At 40.9% G+C, this 27,451-nt stretch overlaps 1 protein-coding gene across 2 annotated transcripts in view; it reads right to left on the reverse strand.

The window, feature by feature from the left end:
* Pdzrn4 (PDZ domain containing ring finger 4) overlaps positions 1 to 27,451 on the reverse strand; it is a 362,347-nt gene that overhangs the window by 164,985 nt on the left and 169,911 nt on the right. The window contains exon 1 of one of the 2 annotated variants that reach the window (XM_026782810.1): positions 5,943 to 6,178. The exons of the other annotated variant lie outside the window; for it this stretch is intronic. Within the exon in view, the coding sequence (XP_026638611.1) occupies positions 5,943 to 6,011 (69 nt within the window). The 5' untranslated portion in view covers positions 6,012 to 6,178. Of the gene's footprint in view, positions 1 to 5,942; positions 6,179 to 27,451 lie in introns of those variants that run through there. 2 annotated transcript variants of the gene reach the window in all.

Below are 27,451 nucleotides of genomic sequence, written 5' to 3' on the forward strand. Positions count from 1 at the left end.
AGGAGGAGGAGAAGGAGAAAAAGGAGAAGGAGAAGAAGGGGAGGAGGAAGAGGAAGAGAAGGAGGAGGAGAAGAAGAAAAGGGAGGAGGAGGAGAAGGAGGAGGAGAAGGAGAAGGAGAAGGAGAAGGAGAAGAAGAAGAAGAAGAAGAAGAAGAAGAAGAAGAAGAAGAAGAAGAAGAAGAAGAAGAAGAAGAAGAAGAAGAAAGAGAAGAGCAGGAGGAAGAGGAAAAGTAGGAGACAAAGAATACAGTTTGGTCTCACCTACTCTCAAGCCATGTCTTGAGTCCTCCTGCCTCTTTAAGTTTTTAAACACTTGCTTAGAGTTCTCCTATACCAGATGCTTCACAAGCCACTGCCTGTTTGTCATCTCTGAGGAGTTCTTCTATTAGTCCATTTTCAGTTTTCCTCTGTGTCCCCCTGTTCCCCATCTGCCATCCTGACACCTTTGCACCCCTCTAGCCACCCATCAACGAATCTGTTGGTTTCATGCTTCACTCAAAGCGTTATCAAACACTACGCTTATGTGTCTCCCCTCTGCTGTCAGTCTGTCTATTTCTCAAAAGTAAAAACTGTTGAAACTTTTCTTGTATTCCCATTCACAAAGGCTAGGACTTGACATATATTTAAGAAGACACTGTTTGCAGAAAGCTTATTGAATTGAATAGCATGGGCAGAGTCCTGTCTCCTGTTGGACAATGAACAAAGTGAGACATTAGTTGAATCTGTCATCACTTATTCTTCATGTAAATAAAATGGAGGTTTACTACAGGGATGTATCAGAAGCAGCAAAATGAGATCACTTTGACAAAGAAGTACTTATTCTTTGGGCTTCTCTTTCCATAAAACCCACCTATTTGATTTCTTCGAAGTCCCTGATTCTTGCGTGTGGCTGGAGTTTTATAGTTAACACTATGCCTTAGGCTCCTCAGTCTAAGCAAAGCACCATGTATCTCTTTCTACTGCAATCCCATTACTAATGATCTGTTTTCTAGACTACATTTGTGACTCTGAAAAATATATTAAATGAACCTCCAATCTCTTGTTCTTGGTGGCTGCCCTTGGTCTACGCAGCTTCCGGGTATGTGGCTGTGAATGGGGCAGTTTGATTCTAAGGCTGCGGGTTAGCAAGGCATCCTAGCTCATAAGAAGACAGGAGCCTGACCTGCCTTCTGTGGGCTTCCACTTCCATAGAAAGGTGACCATGCTACCAGCAGACACAGAGAAGGGGTTCTAATGGTACACAGCATCTACAAGGACCCTGAGAACCCTGAAGGGACACTAGCCCACTTGAGCACGTGGCTCTGAGAGCTCTTGCCTTTCTTCCCAATTCCCTCTGCCATGCTAAAATCATTGCATCCCTAAAGCTAGCCACCAATGTCTATTCCCTTATTTGGCCAATCCCTCCTCCTGCTACTGAATACCAAGTTCCAGCTATCAAAGTATTGAAGTCCAGCAATCAAAAGCCCCCTTAATCTGCCCAATTAAAACTAAACACCTCATCCTAACATGGGGTTTCCCCTTGTACCTTTATAAACTGCCATTTTCCTGTGTGCCATGTCTGTCTGTCTGTCTCTTCTCTATCTAGAGTCAGTGCTTTGTCCCTCCAGGAAAAATAACCCTGCCCCGTTTCCCTTGTTCCTACCTTCTTTCCCTTGTCTGCTGTCTTTTATCTTTGTCTCTTTTTCCCTGCCCTCTGTCCCTGTGGGGCAAATAAAACTCCTTTGAATGGAGAACTTGGTCTTGCGGTATCTTGAGCCAACATGTTCCCTGCAACTTGAGGGGGGCAGCCAACTAATTGATCCTAAAGTCGACATTCTTAGAGCAATGGCAGAGAGAATAAATAAGAGGTATGGTGAGGAGAAGGGATCCAGAATGACAAAGAAGTATAATCTTCTGCAAGGCCACTGTGTGAATAAGCACATTGATAGCTCTTTCCAGCTAGTGGTTCTGAAAGCAATGAGACTAGGGTTTGGAAATGCCATGAGAGCTGGTAAGAAGTCCCCACTTGGGCTTGCATATTGTGAGACAAAAAGAGGTATCTCAAGGTTCCCCGACAGGTCCCAGAGAAAGGTAACTAGGAACGAAACTATATGGATTCGAGAAACACTGTAGGCTAGAAAAGATGGTATCATATTAATACTAAAACCTATGGGCAACGGGGCCGGAGAGACAGTTCAGTACTTGTTGCCATGCCTGGTGGCCCGAGTTGGATCCCAAGAAAACACGTGGTAGAAGGAACGACCAACTCCAAGATGTCCCCTGACCACTACATATGGCCTAGTCCAAACCCACCTGACCATAAACACAGACAGGCAGACAGACATGAACACACAACAAACAAACAAACAAAGTTCTTAAAAGATGGGAAAGGGCTACCGGTTCTGGAGAGAGTGCCCAGGACTGTGCTTCAAACACAGGAAGTGATCATTTGGGTTAGGTTTTAATTTTGTTTTTGAGTCAGGCTACTACACTGTAGTCCCAAAAATCCTCAAACTCACAGCAACCCTTGTGCTTCAGCCTCCAAAACACTTGAATGATAGGCATCAGTCGCCATGCCCAGTGGTGTTTGTGTTGCTCTCTGTTCAGGCTATGTCCAGTTCATGTGGCAGATACATGGATGCAAGCAGGTGAGGAGAGAGACCTCTTTGCTGTGCCCAGTTATTCAAATAAATAAAATACCCAGTCTTATATAAAAAAAAAATATCCCTTCAAAAGAGAGCAGGGTCACGACCCTGACTCTGCACAGAGACCCACACCACCTTCTGGCTTCCTGAGGTTGAAGGCAAGTCCTTTTCTCTCATTTGACAAGTAAGAACAGAGCTTTGCATAGTTCCCTTATCAACATTAAATGGCATCTTTCACAAACACCTTTTGTGGCAAGAACGTGGTCTTTTAAACATTTACTCCACTTTGCTCAATGCTACTAGGCATGCCACTGATACTTTTATCATTCAGTCAATCAGAAAGTTACACTTAGTTTATATGAACAACAAGGCTAAGAATCCATTAGATTAAGCACCAGTGTTGGCTGTCACTCAAGAGAACAGGTGCTAACAGGGACAGAAATGCCTGACCAGCTTCAGCCAGCACTGGCATGGTGCAGGTGGTCATTTAATCACATTAATATAAAATGGGCAATTCGGCTTTTGTCAATAGAAGGTCGTTGTTCGAAGCACCCACTTACTAATTCTTAAGAGGTTAATGAATAACCCACTTTGCATAAAACAAATCACTGTAGGAAAACAGTCGTGCCCCGGCACATGTAAAAGTTAGCAGATGAGAGGTAAATGACACTGTTTAGTGGGAAGGTCACCTTATCTGTCTTCAGTCACTATGGTGGCTTCATACAAGACCCTAACCCACCCAACCCCAGCTGAAAATAATTTTCTTGAGGTGGCATTCCATCTCTTCTGCCAACTGAAAGTCTTGGCTCTTTTTGTAAGAGCAAAGATAAAAAAAAAATCACCCAAATATAAAAGACATCATCTGCCACCCGACTATGTAACCCAGGCTGCTTCAGCTAGGCTCCTCAACGAACACACTACCTCTTTTCCTGCAATCATAACCCTGTTCTATTCGGTCTGCTTATCAGCTCACTAAATCCAGAGAGGAAATGTGAAAAGTTCAAAACCGTAATGATCCTATCATAAAGAAGCATGCATCTTGCTGGTGGGAACACATTAGGTATTCACTGCTAATTTTGAATCATCACACCCTGCCCTCCCCGCCCCCACGTAAGCCAGAATTTTCCTCAGCTCTTCAAAATTCCAAAGAAACAAAGATGCAGGTGAGATGGGAATGGCAGGAATACAAACATAGAGTTTGGGGGCAGTCGGGGGTTCATGCTTCATTTCAATGCAGTTGCTAGAAACTGGACTCCACTCTCAGGGAGGTTCTGTGAACTGTATTGTCTCTGGGGGGGGGGCAGCTATGTGCCCTCCCAAACACCTGGGCAAAACCCTGCAGACTTTCATGTGTGTTCTAAGCTGCCTTTTCTCGCAATAAAAACAGGAGGTAGTTCGCAGCCCATCCGTATATTATATGAGCTTATCACTGCTTTCCTTTGATATCTTATCTGTCCATTAACTCAATAGAAAGAGGCGGCAAAGCTGGGGATGCGCTGCAGGAAGACCCCTCTTGGAAAACGCAGGCAAGACCTTTAAGCAGAGGTTTTAACTTATCTGGCGAAAGCCAGTTAAATGGAAGCTAATCCTTCATTTCACCCTTTTATTAAAGACCGTAAGTACTACAGCTTGGGAGTAGAGAGAATAAAATAAATGGACGGAGAAGTACAGACAGAGGCAATAAGGAACGAGGCTTAGCTTAGCTGTTTGCTCAAGGTTTGGGAAGCACTTGAAGGTAAAACTCCCAGAGAAGCAGACTCAAAATCCATAACAAAGGCTCCTGCTTCAGAGAAAGGGACTGCCTGCTGGATGCAGGAACCCTGCCCTTCGAGGATATAAACCTCATATGCCAGGCATAATTGGGGGTGTGAGTTACCACCACCCCCGCACTATGCTTCTATATGTTTTGGAATTGAGTTGTGAAAACCACCACCAACAGAAAGATGAGCCCCCTTCCCTGCTCCTGGACCACAGAAAACCAACGCGGGAAGTCCAACTCAAAGAAGCAAACTAAAGGAGAGTGCTCCACCTAAAGACTGTTTTCAAGCATCAAAGGCAAGCATCCTGGAGCCTGCTTTCCTTTAGCCCCCACTTGCAAGTTTATAGGTTTTCTTTTCTAAAGGAAAGCCAAAGGTATTGCCCCCCGGTGTAATTAACAATGTTAATCTTCTTTTTCCTCTCTCTGGTGATAAAGGAATCATTTTTTTATATTTAATTAATGCAGAGGATCATTTTGGAAAGTGCCTAATGAGCCTCTGATCACATTACCATGAAAATGTGCATTAACATTGCAACTGAGGAGGCCGTTTCATGGGTAGCAAATCCACTTTGTAATTAGCCCACTGTGAAATGAATCACGTCTGGGGGACTCAGAGGGAGCCAGCAGGCAGTGGGCACTTGGCTACTGCTGGGCCATAGACCACCAACGTCCCAAACATTGCCTTTTCAGCAGCAATACTGTCTAAAGACAGAAGTGGTCCTGGGCTAGAAAATAAACTTTATTTTGCCAGATGAGACATTTGCATGTGAACGCCACTTAATAAAATAGTCAACGAATAGAGTTACATTAACAATATAGAAGCTGTCCAGTTTCCTTATGTTTTAGCCAGAAAAGCCCTCAGATATGCACTGAAGAGATGCTTAAATTTCTAAGATTTTTTTTTCCTGAGTCAACACATGCACCCGGTAACAAGCCCTTGCAATTAATTTATAGTGCTAAACACACAGAAAATAGTGCAAAGATGCAAGAATAGAGGATAAAAAAAATTCCTTGTTATCTTTCTTAAGACATGTCATGTGGTTTCGTTTATACAAAAATACCAAGTCTTAAACCAAAACAAAAAAAAAAAATGTCTCATTAACCAGATAATTTCCTCTGGCTAACCAGATTTGGCAAGAAACTTTTCCTGTCTATTCAAAATCACTGAGACCACAGACCTATTAACTCCCAGTACTTATGCAGACAATGATACAATTGATTTTCAAATGTCAACATGATCTCAAAACCAAAGAGTTCTCTCAAAAGATTACAGTCAGCGACCCCAAAGCTGTTCCTCTGACTTGACAGACATCTTGGCAGCAGATACCCAAAATGTTAAAAGACTCCCACAGGAAGTCATCTGAAGGGGGAGTGGCAAGGAAACCGAGAACTGCCACCCAAACCTCAAATAAAAACCCCCAAACAGCGAGTCTGCCCTCGACTCCGAAACGCACTTGAAAGACAAAAAAAAAAATCAAGCCAGCCAGACATCATTTCCCTTTGCTCAGATGAACACAAAGCCTGGCTGCTTCAGTTGCCGCCTGCAGAGCTGCACTCACCTGGGAAACTTCGTACAGGAGTTTGTAGTGTTCCTCTCTTTTCTGAAAAGTGCACAAATTGCAGCCCATTCTAGGAAGCAGGGAGAGAGCACAAATCTTCGAGCTTCCCCAGAACGGCAAGGCAAGTGAACTGAAAGGGAATCACCCTCCAGACTTGAGTACTGTTTATCATCAGTCACTTCGGTCCAGAAACAGACGAACCGCTGTGAGCTGAGAGCAGAAGCCGCGAGTGCATGCTCTCTGCCTTCCCGAAGTATCTTGCACTCAGCGATACACACAGAGTTTCCAGTCAGTTCATGGCAACACTCCCCCTGTCTCCGCATCAGTGCACATGACTACACAGATTCCAGCTCATGAATATTAATAGTGCCTCATTGATTATTTATGACAGAACATGTTAGCAGGGTGGGGTGTCATAGCTGCTGCTGATGACAGATGAATATTCACTAATTAAGAAGCAAATGTAGTGTGGTTAAACAAAATTCACTTGTGTCAATACCATCTCTGTTTATTAAGGATAGAGGGGTTGAACATGGGGCATTTAAAAAGATCATACATTTAATTCCTCCTTTGATATAAGCTTCTAATATGGTCATAAAAATGGAGAAACAGAAATTACTTAGTTTGCAACTCCATGTATTGCAACAAAGAAATATTTTCAACGTTAGTTAATATAGGGAAGATAAAGAAGAGAAATTATTTAAATTTAGAAAACAGACCCAGAAACAAATGAAAATTATGGAGTTGTTTTGGGAAAGGTTGAGAATGCATGTGTGTGTGTGTGGGGGGGGGTCTTCCAGCTTTCATTTTGACCATATAGATAGGACTGAGAGGATTATTCATAAAGACCAGCACCCAGAGAAAATGTGAGACAGTCTCCTACTGCAAATAAAGAACATTTAAGCAAATGTGAGCAGATGACAAATAATAAATATTTTAATTAGATAATAAGGGCATGTCCATTAAACAGACATCTGAAGCACCATAATGCATGTAGATCTATATTTAAAAATTAGATAAATACAATGCACTTCCTCGGATAAATTACCAACATGTATAGTATTTATGCTAATTTTATTAAAGTCATATATAACATTTCAGGATGCTGACATTGGTGATATTTACATTCTGATATAATGCACAATAATTCCATTTGTGATTCTATATTTGGAATTCATAAGATGCAAAGGTGAACACAGACTTAAAGATGAATCTCAGATCTGTGAATAATAGAATTAATCCATTTAATTTTACACTCACAAATAGTTACTTTGGGTTGCAGGATAGTAGTTTGGCTCCTTTAAAGATAAACTACAAACAGCCAAAGCAGATTAGCAAAAGTCATTTCTTTTTGTTCCAACACTGGCGTGTCTAAAACCTCTGCCAATTAAAAAGTATGTTCTTCTCCCAGTACATTTTAAACTGGACAGGACAGCACGTCAATTTGAAAGCAAAACAAAAACAAAAACAAAAAACACATACTTATATACTTATGCATAAACTTATATATACTCATGAATCTGGCTAGAAGACATGGTGAATTTTGAAGATGTTTAATTGACTAACATTTCTCTATAGATACTTTTTGGCATCTAATTTCCTAAAAGTGCTTTGTCAATTTTTTTTTTTAGAATAGATAAAAGAAAATGAATCCAATAGAACTAATTTTTAACAAATTCACTTTGTGACTAGCAACACCTCAACCCGGCCAGTAGCCTGAGATGAGCAATCATTGTTGACCATTTCCTTGGGGAGGTCATAATCTGATTATCTGGGCCTAATTTCACCTAACAGCCTGGATGGGAGCCAAGACCTGGGACCTTCCTGAAAGTGGTATGATAATTGGGGGTGCTCGCGTGAGTGAAGATCACCAGGATGCTGCAAATTAGAAACCACTTGTAGGAGATATTAATTAAGTCTTGATTTCTTTATGGAACAAGTGTCTTCAAAGAGGCAGTCACAGGGAACTCTACGGAGATCAATGGGGGCCACAAACAGAAGCAAATATTGTCGAAGTGTTGAAGATGCAATACCTTTGATGTTATTGGGTGTGAAGATGTGGAGCTCGCCTCTTCCAAGCACACCCTGATTGCATTTGGAAGTTTCTAAACTGAATGTAAGTGAGACATGGATTCATGGATATTGATGTTCTGCACTTAAATATCCAGGTCAAGGAATAAGAGTACAATAAGGCAAGGATGGCTCATTCATTTATTTCTGAGTGTTTGCTGTCATGACTCACTAAACTATTTTGTGGACGGTTTTGGAAGCTGGGGATACACCTGTCTAGGTTACTGCTACTCATTTGGGGCTCTTACTGTATCTTAAAGTTGACTTATAATAAAAAATAAACAAATCTTTAAAAATAATTTTTTTCAGTTATCAAAAAGTGACTATCTTAGCGAAGTAGAAGTAAGCGATTTGAATTGCGGCTGCTTGTCCAGCTCTGCAGCTGCTCTTGGCTGTTGTGTTTATTCATTACTAGGCCCTCTGTTCTTTTGTTTCCATCTGAGGAAGCAAGTGTGGCTTCTCCAGTCATTTATCAAATGCTGCCCTTGGCCCATCTACCCTGGAAAGATTCCAATTTCTGCTGCTAATGGGCTCATCCCAAAGAATTAAAGGGTGTTTTGAACAAAGGACCCATAATCCCAGAATATTCAAAATTTCACTGGAATATGAGGGTCAGATTTTCTAGCAACTAGGCAGCCTATCTTGTATTGGAAAATTACATGAAGTTGAAAATGGAAAAAAATGACATTAATCTGAATATTTGCAAAACGTGAGTAGATTAGTAATAAATGTTTGGGATGTTTATGAGGAGCACCTTCCTGTTTGTTTCCAGCAGAGAATCTATGCAATGTGTGAGAATATATATTTGGAAACGGTGCATTTCGATACATACTTACTTCTTTCCGTTGTCTTTCATTTGTAATTACTGCCCTCCACACACATCCTTCTAAATAGGACATGTGTTCATCAAGATCTAATTTAAATATCAAAGGTTAAGCAGGTAGCGAATGTAGGAATCAACAATCTTCAAGTTCATCCTTGTAGCCCTGAATAGCTAAAGAGTAGTTGAGAGGGCCAGGCGTGGGTGGTGCACGCCTTTAATCCCAGCAGAGGCAAAGGCAGGGGGATCTCTGTGATTTTGAGGCCAGCCTGTTCTACAAAGTGAGTTCTAGTAAGCCAGGGCTGTTTACATAGAGAAACCCTGTCTCAAAATATATGGAAGAATAAAGAAATAATAAATGGAAAATGGGATTGCTGGGAGGTATTTATCTTTATCTTTATAGAAATACACTAGCTAATAAGTGAAAATGGGGTATAGAGTGTGCCTATGCCAGTAGTCTAGGTACTGTGAATTACTGCCCGCCGATATGATACCTACTCTCACACATATCAGAGATAAATGGTTATTTTGTGTCACCTGATAGGAGAAAATGTTGCTGCCATTCGAAGGCTTTCCAAAGGCAAACAGATTGTAGTAAGTGAAGACGACAGAGCATTAAACAATGCCATGAGCAAGCTATTCTGACATTGACACTGTAGATTGTATTGTATAGATGAACATGAAAGAGGAGAGAGGGGGAGGGAGGGGAGAAAAAGGGAAGGGGAGGGAGGGAGGGAGAGAGAGAGGGGAGGCTGTCTATACTTTAAAAGAGACTTCAATGGATTGTTATAGTCTATTTTTAAATATGTCCATGACTTACTTGACAGAATTACCAAAACCATGAAACTGAGTGCCACAAGTCACGGTGGTAGTCATTCTTAAGGAAAGCACAAAGAACTAGGCAGGGACACCAGACAGTTACAACATGGCTAAGAAAAGTCAGAACTTCTGATCTCAGTGGTGGCTTTTTTTTAATCAATTAGTCACCAGATAGACTTTGGCTATAGATGGTCTCTTTATTTTTGTTGTATTTTATAGTAAGATCCATTGAAAATTAACTCACCAACAATCTGTGTCATGCCACTCAGTATCCTTATAACTCCTTTTGATGTCATTGGTTCTGCCTTCTTTGGTTTGGTTGCTTTGGATTAACTATAAACCCAAAATATAAGGATTAAGCCCCGGAAATAAAGAGTCATGGATGACGTAGTGAAGATCCTTGCTCTCTCCTTCTGTTGGGCTCAGGGAAATGAACTGGCTTTGGCTCATGTGCCTGCAGGCCTATTTGTCACAGAGTCTCTGTCTCCCTGTCAGACCAGTTGTGAAGCACCATGTCACTTGTGTTAAAGCTGCCTTTCGTCTACTTAAAACCATCCCCAAGGCCCAACGTGCGTGAGGCTGGCAATTTAGATATGCCAAAGGGAAGCTGTACATGCTCAGAGGCAAAGATGAAGTGTAAAGATATTCCAAGAGAGAGAGAGAGAGAGCATTCATAAAGCTTTTCTTAGAGCATAGAACTGTTCCACTTTATAATTATGACCATGTCCAAATCCTACATTAAACTATTTCATAGTGTGCGTAGAGTCAGAAACATAGTGTGTACATATGTGTACCAATGGCAGTTTTAGGTACCCTGGATGGGTCTCAGAATGTACCATCTAAGGACAAAGAGGGGGAACTGCACCCATTTTCAGTCCTTACTAAGAGAAGTAATGACTAAAGGGGACTGTCCCGCATCAGCAACGTTCTGAGCCTCTCAAAGCTACCATGGGCAGTGGATCATCCAGCGGCTACCTTTACGTTGAAGCACATTTTCCTTGCCGATGTGGTCCCTGTACTGATCATCACCAAATGCAAGCCTTCCAATACATTAACACGCAAGCTGTGCTTCTGTATTCTAGCCTTCATCCTTTCCGGTGATGCTTTATAAACAGATGTAGTTCACATATCTTATACTCAGCCGCAGACACACAGAACCCAGAGCTCAGAGAGATCGTCTTGCTCAGGGTCAACTTGAGGAAAGAAATCCATATTCCTTTCTCCAGTTGCAAATTCTGAGGTTGAGTTCAATAACTAGCTGCTGAGCTCTCTCTCTCTTTTATAGGAAGTAAGAGCTCTACTGATTGTCCTTTCCTGGTGATCAAGGAAGTGGAAGCTAAAACTCAAAGTCTTGCCATTAAAAAAATTTAAAAAAAAAAAACGAGGGAGAGAATAATGCTAAGATTTATCCTAGAATAGGAGAGGTAGTCCATGGTTTAAAAATATACACCTTCTCTATTAGACTATTGGAATGTTTTTTTTTTTTTTTCACAGATCAGGGTTGAATGTAATTAGCTAACGCTACACTAGGCTGGGTTCAGGCATTGCATCTAGATGCTCACCAGGCTCTGCAACTATCTACACATGCCTGGGTTGTGCTGGCTCTAGCGCAGGACTCCAGATCCAGGAAGCGCTCAGTGCTGATCCAGATGGACCCTGGAAATAACTCACTTCTTCCTTTGGGTCTCAGTCAAGCTGCACTTCGGTGCCTAGTCTGTATCACCTTCTCTTTGTCCCAGATGCTAGCTGGGTCTGTTTGTCCTTTGGAATAAACTCCTGAAACACTAGGCAAGTTCCATTTCAGTCTCCCCTGGGACCTAATAACTAGCAGTGATGTCTTTAGTTCTGAGTTCTCCATATATTTTATCCATAGCCATACATGCTACAGCACACATCACATCTGTATTCATGTTTTATCTCTCTTCTTGGACTATAACACATATGAAGGCAGCAATAATATATGATTGTTTTTTAAACTCTTGAAACTTCTTAGCATGGCACCTTTTACACTCTGGGATTTCGATAAATGCATAAGAAATAAATAGACATGATTTGAAGAGGAAATTTCTGGATCTAGCAAAGGGACATACATTTAGATTTGCATTCTAATGCCTAATTAGTGGTGGCATCCCCCATTGGACTATTTTAAGAACATTAATTAATTGGGGAAATATGAGCATAAAAAATATTTAATTTGATTCCATAAATATAAATTTTAGATCCCTTAAAACTATCTGTGATAGGTCTACAAATGAATAAGGTCTGATCATATGTGTTTTACAAGTTGCCTGTGTTTACATGACAAAATTCCTCAACCTTTAAATTAACATTCTGAACCATGTGATAGTGACTGATTTCTTAAACACAATATTTCTGAATACTTACTTTCTGAATAATACTGGTATATGGATGGGAGGATTTGGGAATTGTGTTTTACTTTTAAACTATCTCAGAGCTAAATGTGATGTACCATATTTACTACAGGGGAAATCATTTGGTGCTAAATATCTCTACTCCAGGAGACTCCAGAGCCCTTTCCTGGCTCTAATCTAGTGTTGGTCAGAACAATATGGGGCATTGACCAATATCGTGAGTTTGGAAAGTGTGGCATTGACAGCTCTCATAACTGTCTTCCATTTGCTCCTCTAAAGCCTGACACATCAGCACGCTGAACCTTTCCACACTGTACTCATTTGTTGGCCATATTCAATTCGTCCCTGGAGTCTGCTGTCACCAGGGTGCCTCACCAACTCCACATTTCTGAGAATGGGCTCATTACTAGAGAGACTGCAGAGAGAATCTCCAAGGCTCTCATCTGAACCTTGTAGTTATTACCTCTGTGGTTTTGCACAATTTACTCATTCTGAGATAATATTTAATTTGCAGTAGATTGTGAAGATCATATATGGTGACAGACATGAACATGAGTTCCTGAACTATGAAGGATTTTCTCCATGTTGATGGGTGGGTTCTAGACTCAATATGCCTTGTTGTCTCCGTCACTGATGCAATGTGAAATGAATTACTAATATGTTACAATTACTATGGTTTTTTCCAATATTTCTTATTTTAAAATGGGTGTAACTGTAACATCTGCCATGTGACTTTTGAAAGAGATAAAGTTGCACTGATGTGAACTAGATTTACCTGGCCCATAATGTGTCCAGAACATACTGCTTTTGTTTACCACAGCAGTAAATAGAATAAAGATAATTATGATAGCCAACTCAGACTTCAAAAACATGTCTGTAATGTTTTCTAATTATAAAGAGACGTTGTGATTCCTCTCACATTATTTGACGTTTATCTGTTGAACTGTTATAATCATTTCTACCACCTTGTTTGCTCCTGAGTCCTTTATGCATCAATGTCTTGTTTACTGGCTCTTTGTTTAAAACAAACAGTGGCATGGGAAGTACCGTCTTCATTCACAGAACAGCTCTGATGCTGTGTTTGTTCCCCTCCTGCATAATAAACAAGTATTGTGAACACAAGTGCACTAGAAACTAAGACAGCGTGAGGCAAGCTGTATACTCATGGAACAGCTAGACTAACAGCACTTTTTGAGGAAAATATTATGTATCTGTCTAGCCCATCTCAGTTGACCTATATTGGTTAGAGGCCAGAGTGGTGGTCTTGGCGTTGCCATACTCATTAGCAACAATATGGGAATTAGTTCATCGCGAGTGGTGTCATCGCTGATTTCACATCATAAAAGGGTTTCAGCAAACTCTTTCCTTCAACCATTCTTTATTGAAGAATACTGTACATAAAGCAAGGCAGTGATGACTGGACAGACCAGTTAGAAAACACAGGTTAATGTTGATTTAATACTTGCCAATTCTTTCATTTGAGTACTCCAGGCTATCACCAATTTTCCCATGTCCATCTTTCGAGATGGTTAGTCCTCTTGACAGGAGTAATATATGATCATATGGCTAGTAAGTGGGGAGGCAGGACTCACGTTCAGCATGTCAGCTTGGCACTAGCTCACCAGCACCTTAGACAGCTTGTCCCTCAGAGAGAGTTGTCATTCTAGCACATTCGTAGATGCTTAGGAGAAAAAAAAAAAAAAAACGCGGGTGATGCTTGTAGCATGTTGAGATATGAAAATTTCCCTGAGGGCCAAAAGTATAGTCTAAAATTAACTCCCAGGATCCACGTTGCATCCTCAAGCATGACTGCATAAAATAGATTGAATAAAACCTAAGCAATTTCCTAACTTCACTCCACTCGGCTGCATATTGGATATTGCTGCACTTAATATATGCCGGCAGCTGAATAGTATTTCCCTTCTCAGTACTTAGTGGTAGGGAATACTCGGGACCCCATATTCCATGTCTATACTGAGGGATAGTGAAAGGTAACCATGTAACGGAGGCAGATGTGGTGGTTTGGGGGAAAGTGGGAGGTTTGCTGATGAAGCTCAGGTTTAAATTTCCAGATTTAGAGCTAGGTGTGGTGGTGCACACTTTTCATCCCAGCAATCAGGAGGCAGAGGCAGGTGGATCCCTCTGAGTTAGAGTCCAACCTGGTCTATAGAGTGAGCTCCAGGACACCCAGGGCTACATAGTGAAAAAAATCAAACAAAAAAATGTCAGATTTAATTCCTCTTGAGCTTCAGATGGACCCATTCACTAGTGGGTCTATCTACCCTGACTGCACACAACCCATTCAAGTCGATTTTATCAAAACTCGGAACCGTCTTCCGCATAACTGGCTCTTTGTGGAAACGTGGCCTGACTATTGCAGCCTGAGGGTTGAGCATCCGCCTTGCGTCCTCCTGCTCTACATCTAAGGACCGGTCACTGCTGGTCTGAACCATTCAGTCTCTTCTTCCCCTCGTTCTCCTCAGAAGCCATTCTTTCAGGCGCAGGCCACCATCCCTTCCACTAAGGCCCTGTTCTCTTCCCAGCAGTTAGAGGTAGAAGAAGGTCCGGGAAACACTGTTGCCTTCCTGTTTTCTACTGCCTGTGAACAAACACCTATGAGCCTTCTCCTCCAGGTGCCTTTCCATTTCAGGCCTTAGTTGAGTCTAGACGCTTCTTGACCATCAGATACTGATAGTACTCATGCCTCCCTTCTCATTTCACCTAGTCAGTCATCATAATGGTGTTCAGGGCTTACAAATGTCCAGACTTCATGCAGTAGATTTGATGGTGAAAGGGAACATCAGACAAATGAAAAGACAGCAATTCTATGAATGTTCAGAAAAGAACCAGAAAAGTCACAGGCAGAACACAGGAGCAGTATGAGGGTGAGCCTTCTTGTTCCCTTATCCGATTATGTACACAGGCAACATCAAGTCAATGTAGATGATGAAAAAACGAGGCAGATAAAGGGATATAGACCCACGAGATGACCTTTTCAACTCAGATATTTGGGTTTTGAAGTTTCTCTACCGGGAGGGTCCTATGCAGTCACCCATCTGCTGTGGTCCTGGCGTTCCCAGACTGACCGCGTTCCATTTTGGAGAACAGCTTTCACCATGAACCAGCACATGAGTGCTGCTCTGCTTCTGTGGATTCCGAAAGAAAACTGTCCAGCTTCCCACACATTCTAGCTCAGCATTTGTCCCACACCATGATCATCAGAATGAGTATTTTGTTTATTTTATCTTTAGACTTTGGTGTTAGACAAAAGTCTTTAACCTTCCTTAAAATCATATGCAGTATGGGGCTGGAGATATGGCTCAGAGGGTAAAGAACACAGACTGCTCTTCCAGAGGATTTGAGTTCTATTCCAAACACCCACATGGCAACTCACCCAGAATCTCCCAACCTAATGTAACTTAAGTTTCAGAATATTCAGTGCCTTTTTCTGACTTCTGTGAGCACTGCATACATGTGGCACACAGATATTCACACAGACAAAACACCCATATACACAAAATAAAAACAAAACACAAAACACTCGCAATATGCTTTTGAACAAGTTGCATACCGAAATATGCCGAAGTGTCTCTGGTTTTTCCTCTGTGAATTGGGTATGTCAGAACTTAATCCAAAGAGGTTTGCAGAACATATATGGTACCTGATTTGTGTAAGTACTCAATAAACTTTAAATAACATTTTACGGCTTATAATTTTTATCATGAAAATACTAATGTAAGCAGGTATGTGTGTGGACACTTTGAAAATGTCATCTTTTTTTAGGAAGCAACTGGATTTCTCTCATGTAAGCAGTTACTGCTGGGGCAGCCAGGAGGGAGTGGGGAAGGGCTCAGAGAATATACAGAGCACAGCCTTGGACAGACAAGGATGCTCTGAGTCTCCTAGTGTTTGCTGAGCTTCCTTTCCCACCATACTTTCTTCAGGCATCCAAAGCCAAGGTATTCATCCAGAAGTGAATGTCCCATCATCAGGAAGCATTTTCAACTTACATTGGGTATACATATAACCTCAGTAGCACAGATACTGAGAGAAACAATTAATAAATGGGACCTCCTGAAACTGCAAAGCTTCTGTAAAGCAAAAGGCAGCATCAACAAGACAAAATGGCAGCCTACAGAATGGGAAAAAGATCTTCACCAACCTCACATCAGACAGGGGACTGATCTCCAAAATATACAAAGAACTCAAGAAATTGGTCATCTAAAGAACAAATAATCCAATAAAAATGGGGTACAGATTTAAACAGAGAACTCTCAACAGAGGAATCAAAAATGGCTGAAAGACACTTAAGAAAATGTTCAACATCCCTAGCCATGAGAGAAATGCAAATCAAAACAACTCTGAGATACCACTTTACACCTGAAAGAATGGCCAAGATCAAAATCACTGATGACAACTTATGCTGGAGAGGATGGGGTAGAGGGAACACTCCTGCATTGCTGGTGGGAGTGCACACTGGTACAGCCCCTTTGTGATCAGTATGACGATTTCTCAGAAAATTAGGAAATAACTTATCTCAAGACCCAGTAATACCACTTTCGGGTATATAACCAAAGGATGCTCAATCATACCACAAGGACATATACTCAACTATGTTCATAGCAGCATTCTTTGGGAAACAACCTAAATGTTCCACAACCAAAGAATGGATAAGGAAAATGTGCTACATTTACACAATGGAGCAGTACACAGCAGAAAAAAATGACATTTTGAAAATTGCAGACAAATGGTTGGATCTAGAAAACATCATATTGAGTGAGGTAACTCAGACCCAGAAAGACAAATATCATATTTACTCAATCATAAATGGCTTTTAGACATAAAGCAAAGAAACCCAGTCTTCAGTTCACAATCCCAGAGGACCTAGACAACAATGAGGACCCTAAAAGAGACATACATGAATCTAATATACATAGGAAATAGAAAAAGACAAGATCTCCTGAGTAAATTGGGAGCATGGGGACCATGGGAGAGGGTAGAAGGGGAGGGGGAAAAAAAGGAGAGCGGGAAGAAAATATACAGCTCAATAAAAACAATAAAAAAAATAAAAGCTTAAAAAAATGTCTATTTCCCCAAGTCATCAGATTCCTTCGGAGGACAATGAATTTAGGTTTCTTTAGTTTTGTTTTATTTTTTCCGTATTCTTTTCTTTTCTTTTTTTTCTTATTCTTTCTGTTAACATTTGCCAGGGCAGCGCTCACTTCCTGTTTTGGGCTGCCCTTTCACCCAAGCATGGCAACTTGTCCATGACAACTGCTGTCTGACCATTAGCCTGCCTTCCCAGCAGCATGCCTCCCATCCATACAGGAGGGTTGGCTTTATTTATAGGGCTTTTGATTTATATTTTTCAGTTGAGGCACCTTAATCTTTTATATACTAAAACTAACCTAGGTAATCACTTGAATGGTAGTTATAAATATTTGTATCTCATTTTATTTTCATCATAATTGACTTAAAAATCCTACTACTGGAAATACTTTTCATCATGCACTGAAGATGTAATTTTGGTTCATACAATTATCCTACATGGCAGGGTCTGTGTGGTATATTAACTTATTTTTATTTATATAGAACTAGACAACTGTGTTTGCCAATTCTTTTCATCTTTAGATGCCATGAAATGGTTTGTTCTGGCTAACAGAATAGGGGTAGATGTTCTGATCAAGACTCCTGTCAGGTCTGACCTCTAGAACCTGCTCTCAACTTCTTTCAACTCACAACATGGGTACTAGTACAAAATGCCAGCGTAATGGAGCCATATGGTGCAAACAGCCTAGATCTTCGTAGGTCATCTTTGACCAGTCAGTCAGTCATAGACCTGTATCCAAGTCTTTATGAGGAGATGGGTACCTTTACGGCATTAAACTGAAAAGGATTTGAGAATTGTTATTTCAATATAATTTATCACAATTAAGACTCAAAGTACACAGATTTAAACAAATTATAATTAGTATGAAGCAAACAGCTTATTGTGACTTAGTGACAGGTCACGGTGACATTGAGGGACAGAAGCAATTTTGTCTGAAGAGGCTCAGCAGCATTAGAGATTATGAGCATTTAGAAATGGGAGTATGAAAACTTCCAAGTTTACCCGCAAGTCCCCCTCATTTCTGTCAGACCATTTGTTTGTATACCCATAAGCAATGATTTCTGAAGAAAGGTGAATGATGCTGATGTGAGCAGGGATGGTTTTATACGAGCAGACTAAGTGCAGGCACGTTGTGATCACATAGAGCCAATGATCTCCAGTCTCTGCAAAAAATAAAGGTCTTGCTCACCTCAGCAATCCAGGCTCTCAGAGGAGTTGCACATTCTAACTGGGTTAACATGGCCACACCATAGCAAACAAACGTAGGGTAAGTAGGTTGCACTGGCTGCTAATCAAGCGACAAATGTCTATTTTTATATAACAGAAACTGAAAGGACAGCTTTTTATGTTAACCACCATCATACATTTTCAGAGCTTGATGAACCTCCCAACACAATCGGAGCAGAGGAAAAAGCACCGACTGCAAAATGCAAGAGCCCTGTGCTTGAATTCAGCCCCACAATTCGAGCAAGAGAGCCATGCCTAACTTCCTGTGAGATGGAGTTAATAGCCCTTGCTCCTCTTGGTGTTATCGATAGGATTGATTACCTGAAGTAATTGTCTCTCATATAAGCCATCCTACAGGAGCTTCCAAGGGCCTTATCATCTTCTGAATGGCTTGGAAGAGATTCATTGGCTAGCTTATTCAAAATTTCAACAAGCAGGATATTAAATTCCTGCTAGTATTTTTTAACTACTGGGGCAATGAAGACGAAGTTGTCTGTTTGGGGGGACTCAGAAATATGGAACTAATTTTAGAAGTTGTATAAAATATTCATAGCAGTATGTCTGCTAAGAATACAACATTGGGTACAGACAGTCAGAGGCATGGGGCTACACAGAGTGAGAGGAAGTTTAGGAAAATAATAACGCAGCATAAAGGTTTGCTTGAGTTAGATGAAACCAAACCACATAACCAAAAACCCATATTTGAGCCCATGATGCCAATTTTTCACCAAAGAAGAGGATGGTTGAACAAAGGAAATCGCGATAACAACTTGATAAAAGCAGGATCCGTGCAAGGGAGAGGGGGAGAAGGTGCGAAGCACAGGCACCACCCACCATGTTGTAAATGTCTTAGATGTCACGTTGACAAAAGAAAATGCTCTTATGCACACAAAATACACACTGGAGAAAATGACATGCAGGTGGATATTATATGTCTAGCTATATATTGTGGGACACTACTATGCCCAGTAGTAAGGTTACTGCCGGAAATGTGTTTTAATTATAACTAAAAAAGTTCACTGATGGGCCGGATGAGTTGTGTGGTCCCTGGGATACAGAGCTCATTTGACTGAAAATGTATTCTTATAATTTTGTCATGCCGTGAGAGTCTATAGTACTCATTTGTAATATTAATTGGCAATATGCAAATAAGGCATATTGTGTTTCATTTCCTGTTTCCACCTAAGTGACAGACTCATCTCACTGCGTCCATAGGTGTAGCATATAAAATAGGTCACAAATCAGGGAGAACAAAATTGCAAATTAAAACAAAAACAGACAACTTTGTCAGTTCTGGGAAATACCAAAGTAATGACCCAAGAGCTACTAATTAAAAACAATTAGTTAAACTCAGTTATTCATTCAACAAGTATTTATTGAAACACATGGGTATTTTGCTGTCTTTAAATAATTAAATAAATAAATCATTGAAACACTATTTTCAGTAGAAATACAGCATACTCATTATTATGGGATATTAACTGGCTGAGATGCCTCTTCCATCTACGTTTACTCATAAATATGTGATATGCATTTTAATGTTTGCAATTTTTGGCTATTTTGTATGAAAAAGTCATACACACACACACACACACACACATATATATGGAGAGATGGAGTAGTTAGAATAAAAAAGCAATCCTCAAGACAGGAGCAACAGACTTTGGGGACTGTTAAAGGAACAGCACATAATCCAGTGTCTAGGGACACATGTAGCCTATCAGGACAAGTGAGCCTCATAGATGGGGGAAGTATTTCTGCAGCTCTGTGTTTACGTGTCTTGCAGTAGATAATACAGCCGCTGAAGTTTCTGCAGTAGGATTGTCCCTCGTTAGCTTATAGTTTCACTTTCTTGGGGTTCACTGAAAGGCTGCAGCCACAGTGCTCATGATGGACCATGACTAACCTCTCACGATAGACGGCAAGTGGTCGTGAATAAGGAAAGAGGGAGACAGGGAACACAGGATAGGAGAGGAAATGCAAGCGAAGGAAGGATGGAAGGTCTTGGGACGTGATGGGGTCTCGTTAACGGCTATGACTTCAATAGAAATAAAGAAGGCAAGAAAAGAACTCTTATGGACAGAAATATAAACAGATTTGAATTGGGTATAGTAAAATCAGGTGACCTCTGAAAACAAAGATGTCCATCATGGAGCTGAAATTCTGAGGAGAAAGGTAAAAGATCTGAAGGTCTCCAGTTTTATTTAAAGCTATAGGAGTTTTGTATCCAAAGAAAGGAAGAAGTGTGTGTATACGAGTCTGTGTACATTGTGTGGTGTGTACACATGTGTATGAATGTACGTACACATGTGTATGTGTATATATGTATGTGAGTGTACATGCATGTAAGTATATTGTGCATATGAATTTGTGTACGTGTGTATGGTATGTACATACATGTGTATGTAGGTATATGTATATGTGTTTGTATGTTATATGAGCTTTCATATATACCTATATGTGCACATATGTGTGTATGTATGCAGAACTGAATGAGAAGAGGGGTCATGAGTAGGAAGACAAGGACAAACAACTGTGAATCCACAGAATTGAAGTTTCAGAAGTAAGGGACCAGGAGAGGGAGGCTGAGGATGGCAGGCAGGAGAGTGGTGCCTGAGTACGGGGTTGGAACACATCTGTCAGTCTGACAATGCCACTTAACCCAAGGGAGAATGGGGACTGCCCTGGCCACAGAGGTGATTTTGAGGCGGAGACACGGGTGAAGGGCAGTCTCTTAGGAAGTCTGTAATGGAAAGGGAGAGCGGAAGCAAAGGGCTGGTTTACTAGCCTGTCTTCAGCTAAATGAACCCAAGGAAGAGATTGGAGGGGCTGCAAGGCTCCGCGGAGCAGACCTGGAGGAGGGAGGTGTAAAGAGGGGGAAGCATATAGTGAAGCCAGCAGCGGTTGACTAGAAGACTTTCTCCTTTTTTCTCAGACAGAAGAAAATGGTAAATAGAAACATGGCCAATTTAGTAGCCTACAAAAGGGACTGAGATCTGAATGCGTTCACATCAGGTGTCTACCTTCAGTAATGAGAAAATGAGGTTACCATTTTGGTGAGTATTCATTGAAACAGAAAGAAAAAAGCCCACTACTTAAAATGAGATGCTGAATAAATAATCATTTTTTTGTGTACTTTTACGTTGAAAGAAACAAACTTTCTATAAGGGTCTTTTCTTAAAGGGACCGCTTGCTTAGCTTTCGCCTTGATAAATGTATAGCAAGCACATGAAAGACAATTTAGGTCCTTAGCAGCGATCCAATAAGCTGCTGGGTGTGAGGGAAGCATCAAATGTTATTACACAAGAAGGGCTCTGCGTGTGCTGGTTGCATCTGGCAGCTGGCTACTTTGATTTAGCATTACATTTCGAACAGATATCAACTTGTTTCTTGACAGTCATTAACTGTGAGCCATAAAGGGGCCATTAATTCTGCTGTAGTCAGCAAAATGCTTGGTAATGATCTAATGCTAATACACCCCACTCCTATAAAAGCCCCATGATAGCAAAGGTTTACTCTTTAAAACTGGTTGGGTTTTCTGCAGCCTAAACTCCCTGCCAACGCACCTGCCTTCCAGAGGATCATTAGGGGAAAGTCCCAAGGTGCACAGTCCACCTGGCTCCTGTTACCTCGCCGTCTGCTGGAGAAGAAAATTAATGCTAGCTGAAGACTCTCTTTCCCAAGACTGGCTGGTGTGTAGACACTGGGCCAGCTGTCTGAGGGGTACTTAGGGTTATTCAAAGCTGACCCAGCTCATTCTCTGCATGGATCTCAAATCCCAACATCGCACACTAACACCCCTCCTGAAGCCTGCACCAGCTGTTACACCATTGTGTGGGTACTTAGCAGGATTACAGCGCACGGAAAATACAAGCGTGCCAGCGAGCAGGTTGCCATCCAACTACTGTTTTATGTAGATGTTCATAGACTCCATTACAGGTTTTTTTTTTTTGAAAAAAAAAAAAACCCATAAAACCAAACCACCAGATATGAAACCAGCATTTGAGACAGAAAGAGGAGAAAAGGAAGTGTTCTGATCATGCATATTACTAAAAATCCCTTTAATAAAAGGATTTCTTCCCTTCTCATTTCTTATGGAAAGTAATACGAATTAGCATAGGAAAATCCTGCTTTATCTCAGAATGGAGTTACATAGCCTTAACCTGAAATCTTCTTTTCTTCTGGCCACGAGAAGCCGAGCAGGGCATCCTATCCAATAGCAAAGGGAGATTTGTCACGTGTGGCTGGTTCTCGCTCTGTGGGTTTTCGGCTAAATGCTGCTCTGCCACAGGAGTCGCCCCGGACAGCCACACCCTGCACTGGTCCCCAACCAGTTCCTTTGCTCCAGGTCCTGCTGCTACAGCATCCTCACGGAAACAGCAGCAGGGCAACTTCTTTCTGTATCAGGCGGTCCTCCAAGGAGGACCACAATGAAATCGCTTTGTTTGACATAACAGCCAACTCGGAGGAGATTTTATGGTAGAAACATAGCCACGGGCTAAATGCAATGAATCTCGCAGACTCTCCTGTTTAGTCATTAAAGTGCTACAAAGTCGTGGCTATTTATAGAGCTGGAACTTGCCTTTTACATTTGCATGAAATGTGAGTGTATGAGTTCTCAAAAGTCAGGCTTTTCAAAAAACAATTAACCAGATATGAAATTCCTTGGGGACCTTTTTTTTGAGTTTTATTTTTTTAATTAATTTATTTATTAAGGATTTCTGCCTCCTCCCCTCCACCGCCTCCCATTTCCCTCCCCCTCCCCTGATCAAGACCCCCTCCCTCATCAGCCCATAAAGCTATCAGGGTTCCCTGACCTGTGGGAAGTCCAAGGACCGCCCACCTCCATCCAGGTCTAGTAAGGTGAGCGTCCAAACTGCCTAGGCTCCCTTGGGGACCATTTTTATAAAACTGGTATCTCTGTGTGGTGAGTCTGGTTACGGCCTCCTTTTCACACAAACCAGAAATTCTTGGTTGCTGTTGGAAAGTGAATTCCCTAGTATCTTTCTGTCAGTTACTCCTTTCAGATAATGCTGAAACAATGCCAATGATTCATTTAGGATAACACTCTATTTTCAATTAATGTTCCATAGAACGAAAGTGACGTTTCCAAGTTTTTCAAGTTAGATGGTGCAGCATATTTCTGTTAAAAATGAATATATGCAGTATCAGTGTGCTTTCGTTGTTTGTCAATGTCAGTTATAAATTCAAATGAATGATAATGTGCCGCAGAAGGGTGTGCAGAGAAGCAGGAAAAATAACCCTGTTAGAGCCGCCTAAGCCCTGCTCTGTATTCCATGTTGCATAGTTTTATGAAATTATGCAAACCTGTAATCACACAAATGTTATGCGGCATATGTGTGATGTGGGTTGCTTATTATTTCCTTCAAGGATGAAAGATTCAAAATTAATGAATTGAGGTATGTGTTACGTGACTATTGAGAGATCATGTGTTAGACTGTGTTAGATATATGCATCAGTGTATGCACGCGTGCGTGTGTTTGTGTGTGCATACACACGTGTGGGAGGTACTGTGACAAAATTTTGATAGTCTGCACTGTACTGTGGCTTCAACTCCTTTTAACTCATCCACCCTTGTATGAAATCATATTCTGAATATTGACACTTACTTCTTCTCCAAGTGTTTTTGCCTTCTCTCTGTGATTGAACCAAATATCCCCTCTTCCATACGCACACCCCAGAATTAGCACAAGAACTCTGACACTGCATTCTGAGAGCCTTCTGGATGCTGACATATTGGAAAGCAAGCGCTGTTCCTGTCTTTGGGCATATGCTTACTGGCTAGCACTCCACAGATACCCCATAGCTACTACATGACTGAGGAAGCCTGGAAAATCAAATTACTGGTAAAACTGAAGAAGAACAATCCACAAATCTTAGACTGAGTTTTCACTCATCTTGAAACAGATGATGTCATTTGGTTCATGTTGATAAGGACACTCATCAAGTTTCTTTTGGCCAATGGTGGCACTGCCTATAGATGACTATCAATTAGGTAATAGCTTAGGAGCTGAAGACAAAAGAAAGCCATCCAATATTCAAAGTACTATGAATATTTAAGCCTCTTTTTACATTGAAGACAAAGTATAATGCAAAAAAAATTTTGCTTCCTCAGACTTGAATAAGTATGACAACTTCCATCCTAAGTAAGGTATTTAGAGATCATGTCTGGTTGGACTACAGCATCCATTTCAGTATCTCATTCCTGAAAGTGATACAAAGCAGCTATACAACCTCTTCATTGTACAACCAGGGGGGCTAACAGAGACAGGCAAGTTTCATGTTAAGAATATGTTCTTCGCGCCGGGCGATGGTGGCGCACGCCTTTAATCCCAGCACTCGGGAGGCAGAGGCAGGCGGATCTCTGTGAGTTCGAGACCAGCCTGGTCTACAGAGCGAGTTCCAGGACAGGCTCCAAAGCCACAGAGAAACCCTGTCTCGAAAAACAAAAAAACAAAAAAACGAAAAAACAAAACAAAACAAAAAAAAGAATATGTTCTTCGGGGCTTTTTGCTACTATGTTTAAACATTGAGACCTGTGAGGCTTATACCAAGAGAGAATAACAATGGAGTTTTGTTATCCAACCACAGCACCAGACTCTGACAAAGAATATAGATTTGACCCAGGATCATTCTCAGTTTCCAGAAAAGCTTAAGGCCCTGGATGGGTTTCCAGGATGGGGCTGGGGGGAGGGGGGAGGAGACAAAGCTAAAGTATTTCCACAGGGGAAAGAGATCAGTTCACTCCCTTAGCTCCACCTCCTCTTGTGGGTAAGTCTGATCAAATATCTAGCTATATAAAAATACATATTGAGTTTAAAAACTAAATCAGAAAGACTCCATTTCCCTTTCTCTTTGTTTTTGTTTTGAGTGTGTGTAAGATTGTCATATTTTAAACTGAAGAGAAAAAAATTCTTGTTATTTTTAGACTTTAAGCAACAAGGGCTTCACATCCCACAGAGAAAGTGCAGATAAATGTGGATATAAGTATTATGCACTCGTTCGTATTTTAATTCAGTTCTTCCAATTTGTACCATATTTAAATCCTCAAATTTTAATGGTTCAGCTTAAGGAGAAACATATTTGTCAATCTCGGAGAAAATATTTGTGTCTGCTTCAGACAAAAAGTTGTAAAACTGTGGAAGAACCCTGGAGAACGGCTTTATTCTGAGCCCTGCATGTGCTTGCCAAACAGTCTGTTTTACTCTATTTAAAAATTGAAAATGATTTCTAAAGTGTAAGCATATTATATCTGCAAGCATAAAAATAAGATAGAACTTAGACTAATCCCATCTCGAGTCATGATCTTGGCTATCTTGCTAAATCAGCGGATAGTAAAACGTGACACCCTCGGCCTGCGCCTCCAATAATAAACCTCCTCTGCAAAGCTCCAAGGCGCTCTCTAGTTCACTGTGAAGGTTGCTATGGCAAAGCGTGCCTTCTGGACACAATTCCTTGTTTTCAAATAGTTACGTTTTATCTAGCACAAGATAACCAATTTCTGCCTTTAAATACAGAAGAAAAACATTGATGTACTTAACTGTAATCTTTCCTCAAAGTTTAAACTTTACCAAAATGTTGGCTGCCTTCCAACAAAACCTTAGAAAAGTAATTTCAGTATTTTCTTATGCATAAGCCAACATGCTTTGTTATTTAACACTTACTTAACCATTGGTGGGATAGTGCTGAACTCTAGGGGGAAAAGCAACATTTGTGAAAGCAGGACCTGAACTCTACAGAGTGGTGCACAGAAAACTGAGGGTCCTTTTGACTTTGCCTCCTAAATGTCCTCATTTTAGTCACCCAAGCAAGCTGACAGCATCGTCAATGTCCCACCATCTCTGGCACTTCTATTACATGTTCTCCACAACTCATCTAGCCTGGAAGCATATCCCCATATAAATGTCATCATACATTTCCCTACTGCAAGCTTGTGAGGAACTTTTAGTACCGTAGGATTAAATACCTCATTCCTCACACCCTTTGCCATGCCGTGCCTCTCCAGGGTCCATGTGGTTCTCCTGCCATCATCAGCTGACAGTCAATGCTATTCTACCTTTATCTGGCTCCCCAGCACCTAGGACTGTGCTGGTCTTGGAACAAAGAAACCCCCTCTCTCTTGCCTAAGTGCCTACTCACTTTATAACACAACCACTTGTAGGATATTATTCCTAAGCCTCCAGCGGAGGCTGCTTTCCTGGTAATTAGCTTTGTAGTTGTATATGAGCTTTCATGATAGTTGTCATTTTATTTTCATACAAAATTGATTACGATACACCATCTTCATCTTCGTTAGGACCTTCTACAATTTTAACTGTCACATTTTAAGTGTTAATATTCTACAACAGATAATAAAGTTTTCTTTACTCACCTTCTAACATTTAATATTAATTGTGCTTTCTTATTTTGTTTTAAATCAATATGTAGCCACCATATCATTATATACCCACGCATTCACGGGGAAGCCACTTCAAGTATTATGATTATATTTCCTTTCCTATAATATAGTGTTCTATTTCCCTGAAATTAATGTTGATTTCCCGCTATTAGCTCAGTGTGGATTCATGTATGTATGTAAATACAACCAGTGGAAAAAAAAGAGATCATGAATTTGAAAAAGAGTACAGAGGGTAGCTTTGGAGGGAGGAAAGGGGAAAAAAAACCTATGCAATTATCTCAAAAATAAATAACAAATATTTACAAATCGCTTGTTGGTGCTGTCGGTTACCCACTTTCATGTAGATAGTAAGAGAATCCCTAATCCTAACCTGATATGTGACTATGCAAGAAGACCCTATTCTTATGTGTGGCCAAGTTTGAAATCAATGAGTTGAAAAGGAAATCAATTCCCCTTAACCATGGCTTCAGTCATGCCTTTTCCTCATTTTTTCAACGTATCCTTTTCTCCCTTTTGCTATTGTTTCAGCAGGAATAGGATGGGCAAGACTAGAAGTGAATTAGTGACTTGGACTTTAAAGTGACTTGGCATAGAGGCCGAGAACTACAGATACAGATGCTTATGCTTCAAGGTCTATGGAAGAAACCTCTCCCCCGCCTCTCTCTCCCTCTC

The sequence above is a fragment of the Microtus ochrogaster genome, chromosome 15, assembly GCF_000317375.1.
Source record: "Microtus ochrogaster isolate Prairie Vole_2 chromosome 15, MicOch1.0, whole genome shotgun sequence".
Lineage (NCBI taxonomy): Eukaryota > Metazoa > Chordata > Mammalia > Rodentia > Cricetidae > Microtus > Microtus ochrogaster.